Source organism: Macrobrachium rosenbergii, chromosome 56, assembly GCF_040412425.1.
Source record: "Macrobrachium rosenbergii isolate ZJJX-2024 chromosome 56, ASM4041242v1, whole genome shotgun sequence".
Classification (NCBI taxonomy): Eukaryota; Metazoa; Arthropoda; class Malacostraca; order Decapoda; family Palaemonidae; genus Macrobrachium; species Macrobrachium rosenbergii.
Window position 1 is genome coordinate 25018851 of NC_089796.1, and position 13185 is coordinate 25032035.

Here is a 13185-nt window from a genome sequence, read left to right on the forward strand (position 1 = left end):
AATATCGTAGGGGTCACCTACAAGTAGGGAACCCATCCTAAATGAACTAAAAGTTTTCTGTACGATGAATAGTAATCCGTAACTTTCAATTATGGCATACCCTTGATTCTCCCTTTTGATCCTCCCAATAAAAAAAATTTAAAATTAAATTCAGGCAGGATCAAACCTTGACTTATTTTGATTCCCTATTTGAAAAAGGAATTGGTCAAGGTTCTTAATGTTGCAAAGTGAACATTAAGTATTAGCACTAAGACTTGAAAACTACCTGGTAAGTAAGCATTCAACAGTTGAAATGACTTTTAGACACACTAAAAAACATAACACGGGTGGTAAAAGCAACTACCAAAATTAATCGGAGTCATCTTACAATACAATATACAGATAACTCAAAGCTACAATAACACAAACATGACACAATGATTACTGTACAGGGAACAATCACATGACCAAATAATGAAAATAAACCAAACGAAAAAATGTTTTATTAGACTCCACCAAAAACACAATATTGTAATGTAATAATGAGCAAGACTGAAATCCATAATATTCCAAGCAGAAAAAATAAATACTGTAGCTGTCACAATAAAATTTTGAATGACGAGATCTTCCAATGAAAATTAAAATTTTATGTAAAAATAGAGAAGTTAGATCATATGTACCATAAATGCTACAATGCAAAAATTGCAGTAATTATGGACACAACAAAAAATTGCCATTGCAACTCCAGACATGCATACTGTAGATCAAATGGTATATAACACAAAAAAATGCAACTGTGGTAAATCAACTTGCATAAACTGTGGCCAGAGTCACCATACATGACTTAAAGAGTGTGCAATGTATATAGAACACGAAACTATTAAGACTTCAAGATAGAACTGGAATGTTCATAAGAGAGGCTAAACTGGAACTAAAAGTAAAATTATTTAATTTCCAACAAAAAACCCATGTACAAAACCTTAATGCAAAACAATAATCAAAATCATAGCAATAACACTGTATACAGATGTAACCGAGCGAACACAAAATATAAGAACAAAATATTAAAACAAAGATTAAATGAACAAAATACATACAACAAAAAATTAGCCAAACCCATATGATGTACTGTCACATACGGAAATTGAGGAAATTAACCAAAATGTCTCAGCAAGAAGAAAAGGCCATTAGAAAAAACTCTTCCTAAACAAAAGAAACATAACACTTATGACCATAATGAAACTAAATGATTTGTCAAACCAAATCAAGAATAAAAAAAAGACATAAAACAATACTGTATAAAGAAGCAAAGTTGACCGGCCAACATCAAAAATAATGCACGAATCTATATAGGAACCATCTCAAAATCAACATATACCATAAGAAAAAGAAACTTCAGATCAAAATGAATATGCAGTGGGAGATGTAATCAACCCAGCACTTACAACAATAAAAGACAGAACACATGATTAAATGTAGCCATAATACATGTTTTATTGAACTGTGCAATAAAAACAAGAATATAACACAGGAAACTCTACTATACACAATAAGAAATTTCATAAATAAAAAAAATTAAGAAAGAACTCATGCAGAAACTCATGAAAAAGGATGCATGAGTATCAACCACTTGATATAGTGTAAATGTTATAGATCAATTACCAGAAAAAATTCAAAGGACAGATCTAAAATCAAATTATTAATAAAGCTGTAATACCAAAGAATACTATACTGGTTACAAACAATGAAATTTCTAAAGAACAACAAAAATACAATCCCAGTTGCAAAAGATCAATAGTAAAACATCAGCTTCTGTAAACCGTAAAAACCTGACTACTCTTACAAAAAACATTAAATAATTCTGTAATCAAGATTACACCTGGGAGAAATGCAGCATGTCCTCAAAGACTAAGAACCAACAGCAAAGTATAAACAAAAGTACAGGTTGACCATCACTAATCCGGCAATCAGCAGTCCGGAACAATCACTAATCCGGCACAAATTTCGGCTAGAGTAATTTCTAATGTTTCCGCACTAATTTTCAAATTTCCCAGGTCGCTTCGCTAACTCGCTCGCCGGCCACTTCGATTTGGTGGCGCAGTGTGCTGCATCAACAAACTGGTAGCCTAGCCTACATTATACTGAACTCTGTTCACATATTAACAGTATTATACAAACATCAACATAACGAATGTGCATCTTTTTCATGGATCTTTTAAAAAGTTGTGCTTTACTACATTGTTTCCAATTGCGTACATTCTCATATTGCTTTTGTATTATAAATTGCGATCAATGTTTTGTTTTGGTAATCGATATCGCGGTGTTTATTTCGCCACATTTAACTAAGTTCAAAGAGCTTTTTTTTGCTTCTACTTAGCGTAAATGAATATGGATACTTTATTTAATTGGAACAAGGATATTTTTCGTTATACGAAGTGTTTTTAAGTCGAAATATAACTTAAATACGCCTCGTTGTGAAATTAATTTAGCTATTTTTTTTTTTTTTAATATATGACGTTCGCGGGAATGGCGGCTGGCCGTTTTGGGGGCATGTTTGTTTTGTGCAAAAAATCAAGATTCTGTTCGCTATTTTCTCTTGATTTCATCATAATACGAGCTTTACGTATTTATCTTTTATCGGCGTGAAAACAGTAGTAATTTGTATTCTTTCATGCCCAGTAGTTTTGATTAAAATACATTCTCTCCGGTTTTATTTACAATCGAGTTTCATCCATGTTGCCGATACATGATAATTTATAGTCATTAGCAGCTTGAACATTGTTTTCTCAGCTCTGGCTACAACTTGCAGCTGAAAGTTACTGTAGCAGTATATTTCCCTGCAGATCTTTTCTCCAAAGCAAATAAGGGTATAGTGTAAAAAATATATCAGTCCTACTGTACAGTACTAAACGTCATTTGTAACATAAATAACGTCACTTGTAACATAACCACAGTAATTGTGTATTACCGTACGATGGTTGAAATACAAGCAAAACAGTTGTTATCCGATAAGATTATTAGCAAAACAACAGTTTCCCGTTCGGTTGTTTATGGCTGTACGCATTTACGCAAGAGTATAACGTTACTAACAATACTTTTATTATTCTCTTTTACTTTTTTAACTAGCAGATGGAATAAAGAGATGGAGGAAAAGAAGTTGGTCTATTGTAAGTTGGTCTCTCTCGCTGCCTGCGCGAAATCTAAACATATTTCCTAAATATTTTCATATCGGTATTAATTGCTAACCCCATCGTAAACTCAAAATATCGTAAGTCGAATTATCGTAACTCGAGCACTACCTGCATTTGATAATTGTCTTTTCTTTATTAACCGACTTGTACTGATTTATGGGATATTTTAATTCTAAGATTAGTTGCTTAGCTACTGGGTTTTGTGTATTCTAGCCTAATAAATGGCTAATCCGGTACCCTCCAGGTCCCAATGATGCTGGATTAGTGATGGTCAACCTGTACCAACAATTAGGAAATTTTTACAAGCAACAGTGTTATAAGAAGACAACTAAGTAACTGCAATATAAATAAACAAAAAGATAATTTATGTAAAATCATTTTGAATACTAAGTACAATTTTCTACAATCAAGTTGCAAATAGAAAATAATACCTATACTGTACTATTTGCAACTTATAAAATCAAACAAATAAAAATTATAATTTAAATCATTTACAAGTATTAATACATAATCTCCATGGATCCCTTTTAATAGTTAGCAATATTAGTGCCCATAACCCACTTGGAATTAAAATTGCATCATAAGATCTTCCATGAGATGCAGTAGACTAGATAAGAATCTAAATAATCTGGGCACTCAATGGCAACAAAACTAATACATGTTCCTCAAAAACACATGGGACTTCTCCATCACTGGATGTCACATATTTTTCATCTAACATAGTAGATGTGTTGAATGGAACACATGTGACACCCTACATACAAAATGGAACATGTGACAACCTGCATACAGTACAGGCAGTTCTAGCTTGCTAGCGGCGTCGGTTAAGGCATACCATACCCTCTGAATAGCCGATATGCCTTCAAAATATCAAAATTATGATTTATGCTAATTTACATTCTATAACCATCTACCTTTGGCCTGGCACATAAATTTGAACCATCCGCAGCCCATAACCCTGCCCATTTAAAGGGACACATGCAAGTATATGCCTTCCTAGTGTAGCAACACGGGTTAATTTTACCTTTTCTCGATATCTTGTGTGATTATCTAGTGTTTACTGGCATCTCTCTCTACTCCAACATTCACCAACACCAACGAGTCATTGGCAATGACAGCAGAGGGAAGGCACTCACTGCTGGTTAAACAAAACCTCTCTGCAATGATTTGGCATTGTGATGACACCCCAGCAGTGAGGCACAAAATTGCCATTAAAAGAGCAAAGCAAAACAATAAAATTAGGGAGAGAGAAGAGAGAGAGGGATGCTGACGATGGTGGATCTGAATGCTGTGTGTGAAAATAAGACAGCATTCTTTAATGTATACCGATTCTATAGACAACAAATATTTTGTAATTCTAGGTATATTGTACTGATAATTTCAAGCCTTGTTCTGACATGGTACTGAAAACTTTAGAGCGCTATAACTCAAAACACTACTTTTTTGGATTCAAATATTTGCCAAATTCTAAAAATAATAGGAGCTTCTTGAAACTGCTTATGTGAATGCATATTGGATGTGCCTTTCTTGTGTTATTTTGTTTTTTTGATAACGTGAATATTATGGTGCTAGAAGACGTGAATATTATAGTGCTAGAAGAAACTTCATTAAGAAAAATGCTATTTTCATGACATCACACACAACATACATTTTACGACATGTATATCTTTATCTATTTGAGATTTTAGGAAAAACTAAATTACATGTTTGTATGATATTTGAGTATCTGCACAGAAAATTAGGTGAGTCCAGGGTAAATAATAAGACCACAGTAAGTTTGTGACGTCATACAATGGACGGATGGACGGACAGACATACAGTATCGTGTTCTTTTGCTCACATAAAGTTGGCAATGGTATTATAATTGTACCCTGAAAGTATTAAGTTGAAATATTAAATACTTTTTTTATTAATATTTTTGTGTCAGAGGGTAAGCCCTTAACGGTAATCCGGTTTTATGGCATTTGTCTAGCAACCCCGCTACTGGATTTTCTGAGCCGATCTCCACTTAACCATTGTGTTATTATTGCCGATTTTCAGTTAGCGGCCCTCGGCCTGGAACAGAATCCCCACTGTTAACCAGGGACTGCCTGTAACCATTTTCCAACTTTAATTCTACTTCTACAAAATTATCCAACTAAACTTATTTATCATTACATTATTCATATCACTGACTGGGAAATACACTGAATACATTCATGACAAATCCCTCCATTTGCACATCCAAGAGAATGCAATGAAACCAGTATTTTTTATATAAACTTATAAAAACTGCAGCAGGTAAAACCATACATCACATCCTAACAAACATAAAGTACCTTAGTGGTCTGATAATCTTTAAGGATTAATCAAACAAAAACATTGGTGATACTTTCTTTACATGCGTTATGAAAATCAAATTGTTAGTATACTGTTTCCTTTCAAATTGTAGGTGTAACTCTTCCTTTTAGGCAAATTGTCTATTCTGTGATGCCCAGCATGGCAGCTTGTGTGTTGCACTAGCATGAATGCAAACTGCAAATAACCAGGAGTGCCTGAATTTGAAAATATTTTGCTGTTTATATACACCACTAACCAATATATCTTAAAAAAGCAGGCCGAACAGTTATTTGAAGTTGTCATCCAGCTGTTAATGGAATTTTTTACTACATGACACTGTGCAACACTGAGCTTAGGCTTTAAGGAGAGTTGTGAACACATATACCGATAGTTTCAGAATTGAAGGTTTGGCCCATGGTTTTAATGTATTTTTTCCTAGTGTCTGATTGTAATTTCCATAAGCAATTTAGTTATCTGGTGAAGGGTTGTAACAGTTTTTCATGAGAATTTTATGTTATAAATGTATTGTACTCTAGTTTAGTCTATCTCTCAACCAACTTGGTGTAAAATTATGTTAACTGAATATCCGCGAGTGATAAACCGAGGTGCTTGTTACCCCAGATCTTTGGATGGCTCTCGTGGCTCCTCATTGACCACATTCCAAGTGGTACCCTGCTCTACTGTCTGTTCTGATCAAGAAGCTGAGACAGCTGCTTATGGCCCATCCTTCTGTGTCAGCCAAACATTCACCAGCACCACCAAGAGGTACACCACTCCCTGCACCTTCACATATGGAGATTATCCTGAGCTACCTGCTATGAGAGAGGCTTTCACGTTGGGGGGGATGTCTGGATATCTCAGGCGTTCTTCGCAAAATGTGTACTGGGAAAGTGGGCATCTCCTGCAACTGGTGTCAGGGAGTCTGTTCAGCATATTGTAGACTTCCATTAACACGGGCTCCTTGTCACCAGCTGCAGTTAAGGGATATCACTCGGCCTTATGAAAGGTGTTCAAACTGAAGGGGCTAGACCACTCCTCTTTTGTGAGTTGTTTAAGCTAAAGGGGAGCTTCGAACAGTCTTGCCCCCCTCAAGAACTTCAGCCTCATGAGTGGGATGTGATCTTGATGCTTAGGAGTCTTACCAAGGCACCCTTCAGGTCCTAGTCTTGTTCTTTGGACTGACACCTCACTCTTAAGACAAGTTTTCCACTTAGCTCTGGCCTTGACAAAAAGGGTGGGGGGTGACAAGGCCTGTCCTGCATCATTAAGGGTAAGGATCTCTCTCATTCTCCTCCATACCTGAATTTGTAGCCAAAACTTACAATCTGTCTGTACCAGATGGATGGTCTGAGACTTTCATGATCCCCACACTCCACTGTCCGATTCATGCTGTACCTTTCCATTGGTACAGGTAAGACAAGCAGGTGGTGTCTAGGAACACCATTTCTGTCAGGTTTCTTGAAGTACACAGGTCTATACCTTCTGAGGAAGAGCTTGGCCTTTCATCCCGTGTGAGGGCTCATGAAATTGGGCATGGGTTCGTCGCCCGCTTTTTGGAAGAACTTTTCAGTTCTACAGGTAATGAGGCCAGGAGTTAGGATTCTGGCATGACCAGACTACCTTTACATACTTCATTCTTCCTGAGGGCTGTTGCCCAGAAGTCCCTATACACCTTTTCCTTAGGACCTGTGGTGGCTGTCCAACTCGTTATGTAGCTGCCTATTGTAACTAGGTCCGGTATAAGTCTGAAAGGTGTGAAAGTGGAATGACAGAATTCCCTTCCCCTTATTCCTTTGGGAGCAGTGTCTGGGCCAAGGTACTTGTTGGGGTTGGATGAGTTACAGGCAAGTACACTTCAGGTCTCTGTTCCCTATCTGGGATAGGGAAGCTTCACCTCATCTTCTCCCCTATGCCAAAGGGACAGAGGACATGGTAGAGTTTAGTCCTGAATTCTTCACTTAAAATAGCCACAGCTAAAATGTCTCCTACTTGAAGTCTCTTACGAGAAACATCATGGTTTACCGAAATATTGCTACTCAGGTAACCCCCTCCTGTTTTAGAAGGGGCAACTCTGCCCATGGTCCTACAACTATAGCCAATTATTTTGCCAGACCAATAAGAGGTTAAAAAAGGCATGCATATTTTGTTTAAAACAGGCAACATGGACCATGGCATTTCCATGGTGGCTTTCAACTCCAGTCAGATGACCTCCTACCTACGGAGTATGTCTCTTATATAACAGGTGATAGTTTGTATTCCTAGGTATACAAACTAGAGCCTTTTATACTTAATCCTACCTCAATCTACCCTCTTAGTCCCTGTGGCCATAAGAAATGTAAAGGCAATAGTCGGTGAGTGAGAGATATCCCCCACTCACCTCCTACCTCCACATGTTAACCACCTGGTCAACTACCTTGTTACCAAGTTTTTTGCCAATTCCAGGTTTAGACAGGAATTAATCTTGCTTTTGACAAAGCACTGCACTTTATAAATCAAGTTATTTAACAATGTGAAACTTCCAGAGTAACATGAATACATAATTACTCTTAAGTATACAAATAAAGACTTTATGACTAACATACTTTAAGTGAAAAATATAATGCAAAAAATTCTTCTTTTAGAACTGTTTCCCTCTGAAATCTCATAGTACCAATAAAGTTCTGCAACTGAAACTACTTACTTTTAGGCTCGCCAGGAAAATAAACAGGTAGAGTCATCTCATATGGAAGAGTAAATTGCTTTGGATTCACAGAAGCTGCAGCCTTAATAAGTGTAAAGAGTGGTGAATCAGAGATCTCAAACTCACGTCCACCAGAACATACTCTTTTTTCGTTGGGGTCATATTTTCCAGGGACTGAAGATGATGGCTTCTCCTCATCTTTTTCTTTTCTTTTAATTCCTTTTGAGCTTTTATTGGATTTTCCACTTGACACAGAAGTTCTATCATCTTCAGGCTGTAAGGTAAAATATATTTCCATGATAAATGACACTGTAAAATAATTTTTAAATCAGTCTCAACAGACATGAGGGTCAGGGATGGTCATAGTTTTAGTAAAGAGAGGTATGAAGAGGAGAGGTAATGGACCTCAACCTGTGCCAGTTCTCTAATCAGTGAGTTGATAGAAAGAAAGAACATATTCTTTGGAATATGGTACTATATAAATAAATGAGTTCACTCTGAGAAAATATAATCTTATTCATTACTTACTGTACATGAGTTCATTTTGACAAAATATAATTTTATTCATTATTTACTATACATACAAGATGAGCTTCTGAATAAAACACAAGTCCAGAGTTATGAAGGGGAAATCTTCGAAAGTGATTTGGAAAACTTTTGTCATATTCTTTAATGCTACAGTAACTAAGTAAATCTTCATAGACACAGAGATGGATGCATATTTTGTACTTGGTCATCTGCTGGACCTATTTAATACACAGTGATGTAATGAATGTACAAAAAATATACAAATCATAACATAAACAGCTTACCCCTCCTAATCTGCACTGATGACAAACCCACTGACCCATGGGTATATCTTTTTCATCAAGTGGAGGATCACTGGCAGAAAAGGAGAAAAACAATGTTACAAGAACTCATGCTCACTAATCTCATTATTCAGTTATAACTGCTTAATTCCTCAATGAGGAATGCAACAAACCATTTACTGAAGTTTACAGTAGTCCTTGAAATGGCAAAACTGACAATACTGATACATTTACTTAGACAAATCTGAGTTGTGGATAAAACATGGGAAAAAATTAGAGAAATTCTTTGGCAATGTTTTCCCCATGACCTTTCATTAAAAGGTAATTTAAAAACCACCTGATTTGAAATCAAATACAAAATTAATAAAGATAAAACTGAGAGTCAATTACAATGGTATATCAATACAGTACTTTACATAATAATCTAAACTTTATAAGCTCTGTAGAGAAACAGTCCACATTATGATTAATTCTGCAACATACAGCAAATAATTTTTGTTTATCTCACTCAAAACTTGAAAAATTGGCAATTATTTCAAGTAACTTAATATCTGTATTAAAGTAAAAAACATGTCTTACTGGCAAGTCAGATGAAAAGAAGCAGGACAAAGATCACAACATATCAAGTCGCCACCTTCCCCACAAGCATCGCAAGAATCGTGATTATGCCCACGACCTGGACGACGAAAGTAGGGATGTGCAGCTAGGCCTTCTCTTCCATTTCCTGATGTAGTTGTCCCCTGCTGTCGGTTAGGATCTCTGGTACCAGGCGGTGCTGTCAGGGCCAAAATTTGCTGAGGAAACGAGAAAGCAGTATCAAACATTTTATCTTGTGAAACACTTAAAGTTTCCCCACTTATTTTAATGTTTTCCTTTAATGCATTACAAACACCCTTCCAGTAACTTTTTGTACGTTTAAAAGCTTTCCTTCTCATATCAAACACTAAACCACTAACCTTTGTAAAGCTTAGCACCAAATAAAGTGGTGAACAGAATTACAAACTTTTTTGTGAAAGCAACAAAAGGGTCTTGGGAGGTCCACCAGACAGGCAAGGTCCAGAAACCAGGCCTGCCACTGGCAAAATGGGGCTATGAGAGTCACAGACATTGTAGGATTGCCACAGTTTGTTTAAAACTGGCTTGATTAGGGAAAGGGGGGGAAATGCACAAACCTCAAAGAGTGTGGCAGGGGAGCATAAAAGTGGTGTTTGCCTATGCTGCCTGCTCTAGCAGGGCTGAACAAAAGTTAGGGATCTCGTGATTGTGGCTGGTTGCAAACGGGACTAATATGGGAGTTCCCTACTGCTTCCAAAGCATGATGCACACCTTAGGGTGCAGGGACCTGTTGGCTGTAAGTGCTTAGCCCTAAAAGCTTAATAAGTAGACTACCAATTTGTTTTTCCCTGGAATTTATCAGGGGATTAGAGTGATATTAAGATCATCTTCCCAGAACAGAATTTCCACAGTCAACTAACATATGCCCATAGATTTGGTAACACCCTTGTTCCAGAGATGAGCCACAGTGATGGAATTTTCCAGCATCTCATCTACTACCTTGCTGGAAAGGTGATTCTCAAATGCCTGCAGGATTAGTTGTAACATCTTCAACTCTAGAAAACTTATATGCAAGTTCCATTCCTTCTATGGCCTTAAGCCCTTTATAAAATATGATGCATGGGTGCTCTAAACTACTTCTGAGGTGCCTTTAAAAAGCAATAAGTCTGGGGCAGGAGGCAACAGTGAAATCCCATCTGGTGGGTTTGGCTCATCTTGCTACCAAGCTAGTTCTGTTAGGACACTTACAGAAGGAAGGAGAGGGAGGTTATTTGGCTGATCTGAGAAAGACAACTGTAAGTTCATTTCCATCTAAAGAGATCATAGCCTGAACAGGCTGTGAAAAATGTTATTTTCATGATAAAATTAAGTTTCATATATACCTAACAGATAATTACATAGCTATACAGTAGTTCTAACTTGTGTGGCAGCCTTTATTTAAAAAGCCACGGTAGTGCTTCAACAGTTAAGTGTAGGTGACAAGGCCCGCCCACCAACGGGAGTACTGGAAACGACTTAGCAGAAAACCTCATTCTGTTTGCACCCTTATGTCCATGAGAGGAGAGGAGGGAGGGCTCCAATCCTTAATTACTTTTAAGTATATGTGTAACTTAATTTTATCATGAAAATAACATTTTCATATAAGTAACTTAGCAAGTAATTACATAGCTGAATCCACACTGACAGGAGGTGGGATGCATGGACATATTCTACTCCAAAGCATTAATTTATGGTAATAACTTTGAAATAGAAAAGTTGCTAGCACTGAAGACAATGCTTGTCGTTTCCTTATTTGGTAAGAGAACTACTGCAGGTAATTACTGCCTCTGGTTGGTGCTCATCTAAGTTGTAGTGGCTTGGCGGTACAGCCATGGAGCACCTCTACTTAGGTGCGAGCTTTGCAGCAAAGGATATGTCTGATGGCTAACAAAGCATCAATAAGTGCCCTTGCCCTCAGTGCAGCACCACAATAAAAAGAACCAGACAATGCTTTCACCTACAATGAAAACACCACAACCCATCCACTGAGACTGGTGGCCACTCCAGGTACACTGTACACCCTGGCTCACAAAAATTTGACACCCTACTGTAAGGTGAAGAGAAAGTAAGAGAAAAGAGAGATTCCTATGCTTCCTCCCCAAATACTATGCCAGCCACTGATAATGGCCCCTAGGTACAGCAATTTTCAAACACTTTTTCAACTTCTTTCCAATAGTGAGACGCAAAGATCAGTTTGCACTTCCAGTAAGCCAACTGCAGAATGGAAGTGAGAGACATATGTGCCTGAAAGCTAATAAGGTAGAGACTGTCCTGACGTCATGAGCTTTCACTGTAAAAGTAGGCAAAATGTCCTCCTGAATCTGAGAGTGCACCTCAGAAATTAAGTATCTGACGAGGAAGGACAATGCATTCTTAGTCAGAGGGCGAGACAGGTTCTTGACAGAGCACCAGAGATTACTGGATGGTCCTCTGATCTTCTTGGTCCTGCTCGGGTGATACCTTAAAGCCCTAGTAGGACAAAGAACTCTCTCTTCTTCCTCTGAGCCAAGGTATCCTCAGAGCCAAAGGAGAAAAAATGGGCCAGGGCTTGGAAGTCCTCATTCTCGGCTAAAAATCCAAGGGTAAGGAAGCAAACTGCATCTCCGTGTGAAAAATCTACCCTTTATCGATATCTTGGAACTCGCTATGTTACCAGTAGCCAAAGCCACAAGGAAGAGAATCATCCAAGTGAGGTTTCTCCGAGAAGAGAAACAACGGGGGTGAAAAGTGGGACCTGTCAGCCGCTTCAACACTACATCCAGGTTCCAGGAGACCGGAACTTCCTTTCCTACTTGGGCGTATCAAAAGACCTGAGGTCGTTAAGATTTGGGATTGACACAAGATTCAGGACCCCTGTGTTTAAACACTGAGCTAAACACAGCTCGATACCCCTTAATAGTAGAGGATGACAGATTCCTAGATCTCTTCGGATAAAGAAGGAAATCCTTAATTTGGGTCACAGATGTCTTAGAAGAGACGTTGAGTCTGAGACACCAGCTTCAGAAAATCACCCACTTAGCCTGGAAGACGCAGCTAGGAATTCAATGCCTTCATCTTGCAATAGCCTCTGCAGTGCGTCTGGAAAACTCTTACACTCTGATAAGCTTCTGGACAGTCTGAAGCCTGTTAGGGCAAGAACGGACAACCCTTTGGTATCTCTTAAAAGTGAAGTTGTCTGAGTAGACACTTTTTTTAGGGGAAGGCATCTCAGAAAGTGCACCCATAACCATAGCAGGTCCTGGAACCATTCTTTCATGGGCCAGAACGGGACTATGAGAATCATTGTAACGTTGCGATAAGCCCAAGACTTGTTCAGCACCTCCCTGACCATGTTGAAGGCAGAAAGGCATAGCCCAAGAGGACTCCTCAACTAGAACAAGGAGTCTAAATAGAAGTCTAAGTCTGGGCTCAGAGGATGAAGGTTTTCCTTTCGAAAGTCTACATTCGGACTGCCACCATGCCGGTCTGACTTGAATACCAGGTTTATGGGACGCGCGTAGGTGCCTGGCTGTGTTTCCCTGTCCCAGTTGGCCTAGAGGAAGAATATCAAAACTCTCATGAGAAGCTTGCCTAACTTGACAAACATCTTGATGGATGCGAGTCCCCAGTAGGC

The 13185-nt window shown here is 38.1% G+C and overlaps 1 protein-coding gene across 2 annotated transcripts in view; it reads right to left on the reverse strand.

Annotated features, from left to right (window-relative positions):
* Positions 1 to 13185, reverse strand: part of LOC136836056 (PHD finger protein 12) — a 156786-nt gene that overhangs the window by 123399 nt on the left and 20202 nt on the right. For both annotated transcript variants that reach the window (XM_067099952.1, XM_067099953.1), the window contains exons 2-4: positions 9558 to 9772; positions 8982 to 9051; positions 8170 to 8443 (exon numbers count right to left, since the gene is read on the reverse strand). In XM_067099952.1, the coding sequence (XP_066956053.1) occupies positions 8170 to 8443; positions 8982 to 9051; positions 9558 to 9772 (559 nt within the window). The remainder of the gene's footprint in view (positions 1 to 8169; positions 8444 to 8981; positions 9052 to 9557; positions 9773 to 13185) is intronic.